The sequence below is a fragment of the Genypterus blacodes genome, unplaced genomic scaffold (genome assembly GCF_046128005.1).
Source record: "Genypterus blacodes isolate CSIRO-AG114 ecotype Tasmania unplaced genomic scaffold, CSIRO-AGI_Gbla_v1 ptg000029l_1, whole genome shotgun sequence".
Lineage (NCBI taxonomy): Eukaryota > Metazoa > Chordata > Actinopteri > Ophidiiformes > Ophidiidae > Genypterus > Genypterus blacodes.
The window spans coordinates 5,505,001-5,519,204 of NW_027466842.1; the positions used below are offsets into that span (position 1 = coordinate 5,505,001).

General features: G+C 41.4%; 1 protein-coding gene across 1 annotated transcript in view; it reads right to left on the reverse strand.

Annotated features, from left to right (window-relative positions):
• LOC142994097 (uncharacterized) overlaps positions 1-12,654 on the reverse strand; it is a 17,225-nt gene extending 4,571 nt beyond the window's left edge. The window contains exons 1-27 of the mRNA XM_076144770.1: positions 12,583-12,654; positions 10,244-10,333; positions 10,018-10,062; positions 9,722-9,766; positions 9,536-9,598; positions 9,300-9,353; positions 9,136-9,162; positions 6,454-6,531; positions 6,257-6,310; positions 6,041-6,103; positions 5,648-5,692; positions 4,807-4,891; positions 4,639-4,674; positions 4,297-4,476; positions 4,089-4,178; positions 3,820-3,909; positions 3,592-3,662; positions 3,331-3,513; positions 3,019-3,181; positions 2,835-2,924; positions 2,436-2,530; positions 1,746-1,896; positions 1,541-1,645; positions 1,162-1,329; positions 793-882; positions 515-655; positions 130-228 (exon numbers count right to left, since the gene is read on the reverse strand). Coding sequence (XP_076000885.1) covers positions 130-228; positions 515-655; positions 793-882; positions 1,162-1,329; positions 1,541-1,645; positions 1,746-1,896; positions 2,436-2,530; positions 2,835-2,924; positions 3,019-3,181; positions 3,331-3,513; positions 3,592-3,662; positions 3,820-3,909; positions 4,089-4,178; positions 4,297-4,476; positions 4,639-4,674; positions 4,807-4,891; positions 5,648-5,692; positions 6,041-6,103; positions 6,257-6,310; positions 6,454-6,531; positions 9,136-9,162; positions 9,300-9,353; positions 9,536-9,598; positions 9,722-9,766; positions 10,018-10,062; positions 10,244-10,333; positions 12,583-12,654 — 2,473 coding nt within the window. The remainder of the gene's footprint in view (positions 1-129; positions 229-514; positions 656-792; positions 883-1,161; positions 1,330-1,540; positions 1,646-1,745; positions 1,897-2,435; positions 2,531-2,834; positions 2,925-3,018; positions 3,182-3,330; positions 3,514-3,591; positions 3,663-3,819; positions 3,910-4,088; positions 4,179-4,296; positions 4,477-4,638; positions 4,675-4,806; positions 4,892-5,647; positions 5,693-6,040; positions 6,104-6,256; positions 6,311-6,453; positions 6,532-9,135; positions 9,163-9,299; positions 9,354-9,535; positions 9,599-9,721; positions 9,767-10,017; positions 10,063-10,243; positions 10,334-12,582) is intronic.
• Between the last annotated feature and the right edge of the window lie 1,550 nt (positions 12,655-14,204).

Genomic DNA, 14,204 nt, shown 5'->3' on the forward strand with positions numbered 1-14,204 from the left:
AAGACTTAAAGATGTGAATGGTTTGCACAACAATAAGTGTAAATATAAATTATATCTATAAGTAAATTGTGTACATTGATATCTAACATGGTGGGAAGGCAATAACTGGTAATGTGTGCTGGGTCCTACCTGGAGGACCTCTGATTCCTGCCTCTCCATATGCTCCAGGGGGTCCCTGTTCACCTTCTGAGAAGACTGGTCTATCAACACCCGGATCACCTGGGAGACCTGGAGAAAAGTAAACACACAACACAAATACAGTCTACAAACTATAGAGATCATTATAGTAATATTGATCAATGATCAATGTCAAACCTCTTTGACCAGCAGCCCCTAATTGTCCTTCTGTTCCTCTAAAGCCCTTTATTCCAGTGTTTCCAGTGTCTCCAGCAGGACCATCAACACCAGGCAAGCCTGACAGAGTATAGTTACAGCTGGAATATTGTAACAGTCTTATTTCCCAAACATATAAGACAACAAGTGGAAATTACATACAGTGGACTACAGAGCTCACCATCATGTCCAGGGTCTCCTATAGGACCAAACACATTGAGTGTTGGTGGTGATGGCAGGCCTGGATGACCTCTAAAACCTGGATCACCATTTAAGCCTTGTAACCCCCTGGAGCCTTTGGCTCCATCATGACCAGGGGAACCTGTATGCCAACACCAACAAGGGAGGACAATGTCTTGAATGCTTCAGACTTGACAAGACTTATTTCATTTGTTACCTTGCCTGAAAATGTATTTATTTGTGAATGTGTGTTGGCATTTGACTGGATTGATGTGTAACCTCTTTGGCCAGGTGGTCCTAGCGGTCCGATCCTTCCTTGTGGCCCAGTTATTCCCGTAACCCCATCTGGTCCAGGGTCTCCTCTCAGTCCTGCAGACATATTGTAAGTATAAATAAATACTCCACAGCATCACTCTGCTTACAGAGTGGATTTTGTGTAAGGAGCTTTACAGCTGCTATATGAAGTCAAAAATTCACTGTAATACTTTTATTTTTAACTTTGATGAGTGCATACAGAAGTATGCATCATCATGAACATAATGTTTTCATATACATGATTGAACTCTCAAGACCTTGAACCTGCCAAATGCCACACACTGGGCTCTTGAGAGTTCTGCAGTAGAGGCAGTCAGAGGAACAATCCATTACCTGGTTTACCAGGAAGAGTATATATTTCCCCTCTGATTCCCTTTTGTCCAGGAGGCCCAGGTAAACCCTGGACTGAAGGCCCATGGAGACCAGGTTCACCGATAGATCCAGGCTGACCAAACCCTGATGATCCTTGGTTCCCCTTTTCACCAGGCCGCCCATTAAGACCTGCAAGAGAAGAAACAGTGAGACAAGACACATAGGCAGACGAGGGAACTGTGCAGGGAGGTAAGGAGCCATAAAACTAGAGGATGAATTAAGGGCTTACTTTTTGTTTTACAAATAACTTCTAAACCATATATATACATTTCATATTTCATTTCATTTAACTTCTGGAATTGATAGAAAAGAATGTCACATGAATTTTCTCCTCACTGACCTGGATGTCCTGGATGCCCATTGGGTCCTGCTGATACCACAAGTCCAGGTAGACACGATTCTTTATCACCAGGTAGTCCTGGAGGCCCCACATGACCTTTATACCCTGTATTCAATCAAATAAATGCGAAACAGATACCATTTGTTGTGTCTGTGTGCCTGTCTGTCTGCTGTCTACAGTCATGTGCTCTCTGCAGATTGAGTACCTTTTTCTCCAAGTAAACCGGGATTGCCTGGTGGTCCTGAGATTCCGGGTCGACCAGGTGGCCCAGAGTCTCCTTCAGGTCCCTGAGCTCCATTGTCTCCTGGTAAACCTGGGAGGCCATCAGGGCCAGGGAATCCAAGGTCACTATCACCCTGCACTCACATTGGGAGGGAAGGCTGTGAGTACTTTTGACACTAAAGAAGCCTTGACTGGCATTACAAATCGACAATATTCGATATTCTATACAACAATATTCTATACCTTAGAATATACAATATTCTATACCTTATCTATGTTTAAATCATTGTGTAAGTTAAGTGCTGCCTAAGAAGTAAGAATTAATGCTATCTAAATTTAAACAGAGAACATTCAAGTGTCCACTCTCCTTATCATCTCTTTCTACAGACCTGCACAGCACAAATCATCATGATATATTCAACTTGATTTGAATTTATTTTAATATTTTTGTTGACTTTTTGACAAGCTCTCAGATTACTGTAGACTGGCAGTATTTACAGAATTCTGTTAAAACTACAAACTTTACTTTGTGCAAAAGCTGATTTTCTTTCCACTGACATATAGTCAGGATCTCAGTAAAAGTTTCGTTTTTTTGCTTGTAATTAAAATGACACGTTGCTACTTTTATTGTATTGAGTGATTAGACACTTTTATTAAGTGGTTAGGTTCTCACCTTTGGTCCTGGGAGACCGGGAGCTCCTGGTGGGCCTGCGAGACCTGACGAACCTCTACCTGGAAGCCCTGGGAGACCTTGCTGCGCCTTTTCACCTGTACAACACATGCACACAATGAGTATGGTGAACATGTGTGGCTAAGAAAAAACATGTTGACTTGTTTGCTTGAGTTCTGATCGGGTGTAAATGACCTTTCTGCCCTCTGGGCCCTGGCATTCCATGGAAAGAAACATCTCCTCTTTCTCCTTTTTGTCCCACATATCCTGGTGTTCCTGGATTACCTGGGGCTCCATGAATGCCTGGGTGTTTGTCAATAGGCTTATAGTAAGAAACACCTCCTTCTCTACTATTATGGTTGACCATTCATTCATCCATCCCTGTATCAGCACAGATGTTACCTGGGCTTCCAGTTGGACCAGGCAGACCTTTATATCCAGGTGGTCCTGGCAATCCTTTGTTGTGGATGTGGTTAGGTTCCCCTTTCTGGCCTACACATAGAGGCGGAACATGAGAAGACATGTCATACACATTTCAATTCGACTGGATGTTTGTATTGTATTTGTCAATTATCCATCACTGTACCTGGGATTCCAGGCTGCCCTGGTAAACCAGGCACCCCAACATCTCCCTTGCTTCCTGGAAATCCAACAGGCCCATATCCTATTGTGCCAGGAAAACCAACTGGTCCTGGTACACCAAAAAGCCCTGGTGAACCTGGGAGACAGTGGTACCCAGCTAACGGATACTAGAAAGCGGACAGAACAGCTTTTGAATGAATCGTTTTAATTACGTATTCAATGATGTGTACAGAGGATTCGAGTAATTTCCACCATAAGGACTTGACCCCATACAATAACTTTGTTAAGTGCAAATGTATTACTGAAAGCTTCTTACTGATTCCCCATCAGGGCCTCGAAGACCTTTGGGACCTGGGATCCCAGGGACACCATCCAGGCCATCAATACCATGCCTGCCGGGCTGTCCCGGGGCTCCCTTCTCTCCATTTACAAAATGCGAGCTGTATGAGTCTCCTTTTGGTCCTGGAGTGCCTGGATATCCTGTTTGTCCGGTTTGACCCTTTGGAGAGTAATGGTATTTATAAATGTTAAAGCATTGTAAAATAATAATATACAACAACAAGACATGCGTTCTTACAGTTATTCCAGATGAGCCTCTAGGACCTTGGAATCCTGGATCACCTTTGTCACCAGGTCCTTGACTGTAGCCTGTGTGACATGAAAATACAATATGTTATATTTCAGTTTTAAACTTTCCTGTACTGCAAGGTTGCACCACTAAGATTAAAACTTAAATGCTTTTGAAGGTGAATGTAGGACAAAGCTGGTAGATGATGTGTGTTCTCATGCAGTGAATGGGGTTTACCAGGGATGCCTGGCGGACCAGGGGGGCCCTGTGATCCTGGGAGTCCTGACCCAGTTCCAGAACACTCATAACAAGGTTCTCCTTTCACTCCTGTACAATACATACACATATAAATAGTTTTATATCTCTTTCTACTTTTATTAACATTTTTATTAAGATATTTGAGTACATTTACTTTACATAAACATTATACTTGTACTGCAGTTTAACATAAACAGAGTCCACTGTAACAATTAAACTGAAGCCCTGAATAACAGTTAATTTCCCACCTTTCATTCCATGGTGCCCATCGTATCCAAATGGACCCTCCATACCCTTCACTCCTTTCATTCCAGGTAGACCCTTGGTTATCCTGTTACCTGTTAGTAATACCATAATGTCCAGCATATTACTAAAACCATCAATACCTCATGGTGAGCTGCATAAAATATGATACTATTTGTGGTGCTAACTAGTAAGAAGAAGATTTTAACATACTTCGGTCTTCAGGAGGACCTGGTGGCCCCTGATCCCCAGCTGGCCCTTGATCACCATGTTCTCCATCTAGTCCTGGGGGTCCTGTATAAAAGTCTCCTGGCTCCCCAGGGTCCCCTTTGGAGCCTGGAAAGCCAGTGGAACCACGTGGACCAGGCCCATAAATCCCTGGAGATACATTGCCTGGACAGGTCAGTGTGAGAAAGTGGTTAATAACAAACCATCTGAGTGAAGAATTTGTTCATGTTCACTTTAGCACATTTCAAAATACATTTCAACGATTAAAACTTAAAACACAGAGAGAGGGATAGACAAGGAGAGAGATTGAGATTGGCATATGCACACCTGGAAGTCCGTCTTGTCCAGGAAAACCTATAACACCTGGAGAAAAGAGCAGATTAAAGAAATACCATAGTCTTTAGAACTAATTCATGGCCTGATATGAACTTTGCTCTGTTCATGTATTTCTCCTTCTCTCTTTCTGCATTTTTCCTATTTGTTTTCTTCTCCTACCTTGAGGTCCAAGGGTCCCAGGTGGACCTGGGGGACCGTGGTCCCCACGATATCCTTTGAATTGTCCTGTCACAGTCCCAACAATCTATTAACAAAACCACTGGTTTTATTAAGTGTTTGTGCAACATTGAAATTATGGATAATTTCTGACACCACATATATTATATCCCAGAGTTAACGTAATAGGAAAACACTCACTTTTCCACGAGGACCAGGTTGACCTCTTATTCCCTTTTCACCCTACAAATCAGAGTGTAAAATAGTTATTGACACTCTGACATGATGACATAATGCACACCTGATTTGCAAAAAGATGGCACGCAGTGCTACTGACTTTTTCTCCATGTGTTCCTGAATATCCTGGCTCACCGATGAAACCTGGACTTCCCTGAAAAGAACCCCTTTGTTTCATTAATTAAAATATTAAATTAGTAAACACACACATTCATGTAGCCAGTGCTGGGGAACTTTGCTTTGCTGGGGAAATATTCAAGTTACTCATGATTTAGTTACGTTGTAAGCTACTGAAAATAATGCAGCATTGCAATGGATTTGTTTCCCACAAGGCTAAGCAAGGTGACAGGAGAAGTGATGCATGCTGCGATGTGTAGGGTGTAGTTGAGAGTCCAGTGAGAAAGTGTGTATGTGTTTTGAATAAAGCTCATCGCTGACTGAAAAGTAGTGGAGTAGCTTTTGTCAAGCTACACTGCTACTTGTGGACATAAACTGTAATTAAGTGGAAAAGCTACATTGTTTTGAGAAAAGATGAGCTACATCAAGCTGCATGTAGCCTCACAGACACAGACACACACATATAGGGCTATGCATCCTATATACACACCGTAATTCCAGGAAGACCAGGTTCACCATCCTTCCCTGGCTTTCCCTGCAAGGACAATTAGGAACAGGTGTGACAATTCACAAGGATCAGTACAGAACAGACAGCTGCCAAAGACTTCACACCTCCTTCAACTAATTTTTCTGTTAAAAATGTGTGGTGTTCTCTTATGCCACATTCTGAGCCAGTAACAACCATCAATGGTAGTGATTCAGAAGATGTCCCGTTACCATCATGTATAGATTGATCTGATTAGCCTCCTTTAGTTTTTTGTCGGACATTGGATGGCTAAACAGTGGAATCACAGAGCAAACCTTTGTTTCTCGTGTGTATGCAGTTATGCGAGGGTCAAAGATGAGGGAAGAAGCATGGACGTAATGGGACACAGAGTCGTACCTCTGGACCTACATAACCTTTGCCTCCCTTCACTCCTTTGATATATCCATAGGCAGAGTCACCCTGGGGAGGGAAACAGCAATGAGAGGAACAAACAAACAACACTGAGAAGATAGAACAAGCTAGAGGGGGGAGTTTTTTTTTAATTGTTCTTATGTAGAAAGTTAAAAAGGGGCATTTCATTTTATATTATGTCATTTCAGTTCTTACACTTACTGCCTCACCCTTGCAACCCTTTTCTCCGACATCTCCACTGTCACCTTTCTGACCCTGAATCAAGAGATAAAACAGTTATGGTTTGCTGGTTTCCATGACAACTCTTGAGGTAATGAGATGGGATGCTCATTTGTCTCGGGGCATTGCCTGCCCAAGGAAGCGTCAGTCACTGCACTGACCTCAGTTCGTCAATGTACCTTTAACACCACAGCACTGGAGGCAAACTGCTTTATTCGACCTGGCGGCCCCGGTGGGCCAGGTGGTCCTCCCCTCCCCTATGTCAAACAAATTCAGACAACCATGAATTGGAAATATTAACACATACAGTATTTATCTACAGATCATGTGACAAAGAAGTGGGCAGTAGTTGTGTTATTTATATAAAGTATAAACTGCTCGTGAAGTAATTTGGCTTTATGAATGAAAAAGATATTACCTTTGGACCGCGAGCCCCAGGGGCCCTACTTCTGCCTTCTTGACCCTGAGGAATAGCAGGATCTTTGTATCAGTAACTAGTATGTACAAAATCTCTCACTGTAGCCAATCCTCTCATATACCTTGCTCCCAATTCCTGACACCTGCCATTGCTCAGTGAAAACTACTATGTGCGTACACTTGTCCTGAAGCACTAACTCCATCTTTTTAAATCACTGGAAAGTAGGAGACTTTAATCCCCGGAGATTTTCATACTCCATTCCCTCAAAAGCTGTCAGTGACTAGCAGTAGATGTTATTTGTATTTGTACACCATTCCAATTCAGAATACCAACAACTGAGGATCAGTTGCTGTGTTTTTCCTCAACACCACTCAGACAAACACACACAAAGACACACATTCCTACACACAGACATACACTAAGCCCTTAAACACACAAGCATCTGCAAGAACATTTAGCATCATTACCTTAGGTCCTTGTGGCCCTGGTTGGCCAGGAACCCCCTGTTTAAAAAGAATTCCAACTGCAATTTTAAGCATTGCATCATTTTCCAATGAGTAAGTGTTGTATATTTGTGGAAGCGGAAGTCAGACAATTTCACTTACAGTAGAGCCACGTGTTCCAGCGTTGCCTGCACGTCCATTCTCTCCATGAACGCCTGGGTCTCCCTGAAAAATGGGGAAATTTTATTTTTACTGATAAATATACAGTAAATGGATATGAATGGATATGTAAATACAATAAAATATTTTCATAGCTCAACTTCATGCAAATTGCATTAAATAATATGTAGTTAAAGTAATTTACAAAAACATATCATGATGATTGGAATGTAAATGGTTACCGGCTGTCCTGTCTTCCCTTGATTCCCAGGTAACCCTTGTTTCGCATTCACTAAGAGCGGAATCTCACCCTGTTAAATAAAAGATGCAAAGCCTCAATTTAAGGTGTTTCATGCAAAAAGAAGGTATAAGTACATATAATTACATAAGATAGCAAAACTGTTTAATGCTTGAATGTTTGTTAGATCTGGGGAGGCAGTAGTCGAGTGGGTAGGGCTTCCGCTTAAGAACCGGAGGGTTGCCGGTTCGAGTCCCTGCCGAGGTGCCCCTGAGCAAGGCACCGAACCCTCAATTGCTCCCCCCTCTGCGAAGGGTGGTAATATAATGTAATGTAAGTCGCTTTGGATAAAAGCGTCTGCCAAATGATCGTAATGTAATGTAACGTAATGTAGATCACCACAAGGGGTCATTATTGAGGTTACTTATTCTAGATCACCACAAGGGGTCATTATTGAGGTTACTTATTCATAAAATATGCTCATAACTGTGAAGACATAGAAGAAGAAAAATGATTGTTGCTGTGTTTGCCATCAGTAAAATTGTTCTATAACTTCTTAGGTGATTTGCCTGTTCTAACCCAACAGTGGTGACTGAAGGAGCATCTTAATTGTCTGGCAAGCTACTACAAAATACAAATGTGAATGTCTTTCGATGAAGATGTCACGACGAGATTCGAGTCTGTGAAAGGAAAGTATCAACCCTACCTTTCATCCATTAGCTATTCAGCAACTAGTGTCCCTCAGTAGCCAGATGCCAACTTACTTTCCCAGCAGTCAAAACAGAAGAACCACCTGTGTCTAGACTATTTCTTATGTACCTGTTTCTCTGGCACTGTAAAGTTACCTCTTTAATAAAGGCCATTTTTCCCTTTGTTGCCTGGAGAGTGTGTCCTCTTAGTTTTTAGAGGACACAAAGGTCTCCATGAGAAGAACAGCTAAAGTGCAGCACATAGGTCAGCTGGAGCATTTCTTTCCATCACTTCTGTTGGTGACATTGGCGACACTGCTGTGTTCTCAGCAGTGTCGCCAATTTCTCCAACAGAGGGGGAGCAGGCAGCTGGCAGGAAGAGTGGCTAGGAAGTATTCCAATGTCTCTGTAGCCTTTACTGTCAACCCGTCTCAGCTGGACAGCTGTCCCATGAGACATTTGCTCTATATTTCCTCTATTGGTGCAGCATTGCAGAGGCCCACAGTGGATCTTTTCTGGAGCCTTCTCACTACTAAAAGACTGTAACATTAACTAAAAGTTGGTAGGAATGCATTTTTCAGATGAAATCCTAATTAATCATTGTCTGAGAATTAGCTTTGACAATTCACACATTTCTGGCTGTAGACAGAGTTGGGAGATGTGGAAAAATACCAAAACAAAGAAAACAAAAACATCTTTGAAAGAGTCATTGTTCTCTCATGGACAAGGTACATAATGAGCTCTGTGATGTTAGGGAGAGAGTGAATAACATGCTGGCACAGAGGCATGTTTTTTTCTTTTCTTGGTGCATCAAGATCGATAAAGCTGCATTTACTGAGCTGTCCTGCAATTTCACACTCAAAGTACTCAACAATTGGCAGCATTGTTAGACACTTTCTGGTGTAACTGATTACCTTTGGTCCACTTGGACCTGCTGGACCCTGTGAAAGGAAAGACAAAGACACATTTCAAGCAACACAAGCTCATGGGGAGTTGCAATGAAATATTAAAGTTGGTGAGAATTCTGACTTTAATGTGGCATTTGAGTACAATTTTATGATAAACTATTTTGACATACTGGTTGTCCATCAGCACCAGGGGCCCCATGAACTCCAGGAAATCCATCTTCTCCCTAAAAATATGCAACCTGTTCAAAATCACATTTGATACATGCTCTGTAACCACAGATGCACATCACATAAACACTGAGCTTTGTTCAGCCATTAATTCAGCTATAACAGGTGTAGCCAACAGCTGCATGAATTAAACTACAACACGGGACAAATTATCACTGTTAAAATGTTGTCCTCTTACATCTGTGCCATTGCAGCCTGGTGCTCCCGGAGACCCCTGAGGCCCCTGTAAACCTGGAACACCCTGCAAGAGAATATCAGCAGATCTAAATAAAAAGGTAACAGACATCGGTATGCTGACAGAACACAAAGATTATAATATGAATACAGGATAAGTAAGTAAGCAAGTAAGTAAAAGACACATCACCGGTATACCAGGAGTCCCAGCAAATCCTTCTTTGCCATCATGTCCCTGTGAAGAGAGTGATGAAATGAGGAACATGGTGTTACAGAGAAGGTCAATACATGTTTCCCATCATCAACTATCAACTGATACATTTGCACTGTCACACTACAAGCAAGGGCATGCAGTCCTGTGCAGCACTATAATACACACCATTTAGAGAATAACTGTTTTAACTTTCACTCAGTAGAACACACCAATAAACACCCAAACAGATGCGACGACATGGAACACAAACTTGGATAATACAATGATGTTACCCGATTGCCTTTTAGTCCCACGAGTCCATCAAGTCCAGTGTTACCCTGTCAAAGACATGAACCCATTTAAGAGTTTATTAAAACTGTTAAAATATTGCACAGTGCACAAAAGTGTGCTAGATCACAGGCAAGGGCAGGGCCTAATATACACTGCCCCTGAGGACATCTTGTTTTTTCTTCTCGTTTCCTATAAGAAAGAAGCAGCCAAAGGAGCCACTCTGTCTACCTTGGGCCCCATATGCCCGGCATGACCCTCTGATCCTCGATAGCCTTCTAGCCCAGGGGGACCTAGATCTCCTGGGATGCCCCTGTCACCCTGTGTGTGAAGAAAAACAACAAAGAGAGATTACTAATGTAATGCATAGCAAAAAAAGTAGGTACAACATAACTGAAAGAAACAGCAAGAAGGTTGGAAGAACACGGTGTAAGAGAAACTTGAATTTTTTGGCCTATGAAGGTAGATAAGGAGAACAAAGAATCTAATAATACATTTCCATTCAATTTTCTCTCCATGGAAAGGTCATACTTATTTTGAAGATTATTAAGCTAAGATTTCGCTTTTGCACTAACTGATGATCATAACTTATGTGTCTGTATCAGTCTTATTTTATGTCATTTCAGTGGGCCTTAAAAAGCATTTGTTCTTATAAAAAGGTAATGGGTTGTAGATTTAATTTAAGTTTGTAGATGTAATTGCAGAAATGCAGTAAATAACCTTAAACCTTAATTTTCCCCAAAAAAGACCATTGCCATTTTTGACAGTGATACATTTGATTATGCATTACCAGGACAGTCCACTTACCCTGTTGCCTTTCACTCCTCTCCACTCCTGAAAAGAAATAACAGCTGATGAAAGATGTCTTGTCCAGCTAATTAAACAAACAATTTGTGTAGCATTTTTCAGATAAGTAATGAGCCTGTTAGTTACCTGTAAATTACATCTATTCAGGTCTAACACCTTCTTTAATTCCATGGAGGTTAACTTCAACCTGTACTGATAATTCAGACGGCAGGTTCGCCACAGAATGGTACAACAGAGATATGAACTGAAAAGGTGAGAGGAATTAGCTGAAAATATAGTGTATAGTGTTCCCACAGTGAGCTTTCATTTAGTGCAGGAATGACATTAACAACCCTGGCCTTGACAAAAGTGTACTTGTTCCACCTGTGCTTGAGACAGTCATAATGTGTGCTTTGTGAAATGGCAATAGACTACTGAGATAAGCTACAAGCTACAGTATATAATGTACAACTAACCTATATATGTTTTTTTCCCCACACTATTATACAAATGTTCATTTCACTATATCATTAATGAGAACACACATTCCGGCTTATTAAATTTCACAAAAGTGAGATTAATTCAATCCAGTTGGTTTTATGAAAGCATTTTAAATAATCAATTATTACAATATTGGCTTATACTTGTCCCACAGGGCTGACAGATGTAAGACAGCCAGGCACCAAAGTAAAAGAGAGACAGACTTTATTTGGTCAGTGGGCAGGTAGTAATGGTGAACAAACACAGACCATAATGCAGGCAAACAATCACAAACAAGCCTACAGGACGAGAGGCTGGCAGAAGTTAAAAGGGAAGAACGGAGAGGCAAAGAGAACAAAGACTGGCAGAAACTAAGGGGAAATGGTGGCGAACCAGGAAACAGGTGTGAAGATCTTGTGCCAGGTTAAAGCAGTTTTTTCCCACCCCCACCCCTATTCTGACAAGTGGGACGTCTATCTATCTATCTATCTATCTATCTATCTATCTATCTGTCTATCTGTCTATCTGTCTATCTGTCTGTCTGTCTGTCTGTCTGTCTGTCTGTCTGTCTGTCTGTATGCTGTTTTACAGGACCCCTCAACTCCTTGTTTCATTTCTGTACCTTATCCCATATTCTGTCCATTTTCCCTCTTCCTAACAACCTCCTCTAAACAGGCCCACCAACATGGCCTAGTAAACTGTACACACACTCTACACAATTTAGAGTGCTAACAGACCACAAAAGATGACATCATTCATTGACTGAGGATACAAGCTGTTTGCAGATAAGCACTGAGGTTATACTCACAGACCAAAGGGCTGTGGGTATATTGTTCATGTTACAGACACCAGAATATACAGTTAATACACAAAGTAAAGTGCTGTCATGTATAAGTATCTAGATTTGGCTGAACAAAAATGTAGTCATTTTGCTAAAAGGGCGCCTGGGATTTCCAGGGATTTCGTCCTCGCCGTAAAGGCAACAAATAAGATACAATTGTAACAGAGACACAGTTAACTTTAGATACAATCATTCACTTATATGTTGTTCATTGTATATTGTCCTTGTTTGCTTGAGTGAATTGAAAGTGACATTAGATTTTTTATTTTGCTTAGACCTGCATGATCAACAGAGCAATAGACTGCTGTTAATTAAACCAGAGTTAGTTAGTCAGTAGAGATGTGAAAGCGCTTGTGTAAACCTAATGTGGTGCTTGCACGGCAGCAGCTGTAGCTATACGCTGCCCATTGTAAAAGGATAATTTAATTCAGTATTTTAGTAAGGACATTAAAACTTTGCTTACGTTGTTGGCTGCAGTGCCCAGCAGCATCACAGCACACAGGATCACAGGAACAAAGCACCCTGTCCTCCCCATGGTGTGTCTTCCAGCTAGTTTAAAAGTGACCACAGACACCGCAGGGGGTGATACATGTTCTGCTGATCGTCCTCTGCAAAAAGTCCTCACATCAAGCCCATTTATTCTGCAGGACAGTGGGTGACATCAGATCATTGCTTCAGCTTTATACACGGAGGATCCACTTCTGGGATCGAGTACATAGACAGCACAGTTGTTTAATTTCAGCCTGAAGAGGAGGGCGGTCTGATGATACAGATGCAGGCGAGCCCAATCATCCTCCTCTTCACTTCACACACTTGCAAACAGTGTTGGGGCAGCAACTAGCATTTAGTTTTTACTTTTAAGAGATTCATTTGTGGACGAGTCTCCTGTGTAGGATGTACTAAAGATTTCATGAAGAATCTTTTGAGCCTCTGAGTTTGGGTGAGTTGTGAAAGCCGCTTTATATGCATGATGAACATTGCCTACCTATGTTGAACACCCTTATTGGAAGTCGCTTTGGATAAAAGCGTCTGCTAAATGACTGTAATGAAATGTAATGTAATGAACTATTGTTAATGGACGTCTAAGTTTGAGCAGTTTTAAGATCTGAGGAAAGTAACTTTGTCAGATGTTTGTTTGTTTTTTATCACTGGCAACTTTTGAAATATTCTATATCCATATGTTAAATTGATGTTGAATGGAAAGCATTTGCCTCTATCACAGAAGGCCCCAGCACACAGATGAGTGTATCAAGTGATTATTTTCTCTACCACAGGGGGCAGCACTGGAGCAAGGACTAAACCTGTACAGAGGACTAATGAGATTCACAAATTCTGCTGAGATCCTTTGTAGCCTCCGGTAAGTCCCACAACAAACAACAAAACAATAAGGAACCTTAACCTAACACAACAATTAGATAACACACTTGGATTTTTATGCCATCCATATCATGATCATGATATGTTTTAAAGAAATAAAGGCTTGGATTTAAAGGGACATAATCCTTTATCACCACTTGTTTAAAAGGGTAAAACTACATTTAGATCATTGTAAGCAGTGATATTCCCCGTGTGCAAGGTTGTTACTCAAATATGTCACATTAAAAAGGCATTTAAACTGTATCAGACAGAATCCCCACTGTGTAAATCCAGAAAATCTGGCGACAAACAAACCTCTCGCCTGTTTACTCAGATATTCAAGACGCAAGCACGTCTGCAGACTAAAGAATTGTTTTGGCAGCAAACCAGAGTCAGGTATTACTCTGAGTGGTTTGGCTTTTTCCTGCACACACATAACAACAAGTCAGTAGCTCAGTTGAGGTCTTTTGAGGACAGGTATTTCCAATAGAGTGTGTTGTGTGTGTTTTTCTTTGGTGCTTACATAAACACATGATGTGTTTGGGCCTGAATGAGTCTAGAGCCAATCTCTCATTGCAGGTGGCTCCTCGTCCTCTCCATCTGTGTGCAACGGCTCAATGCAGTAAGAATTTCCTTCTTCCATCTCTTTAATTCACACACAACTGCTTTCACCTATGAGAAATGTCAAATCAAAGAATGGTTTGATATTTTCCCAATAAACCTATAACC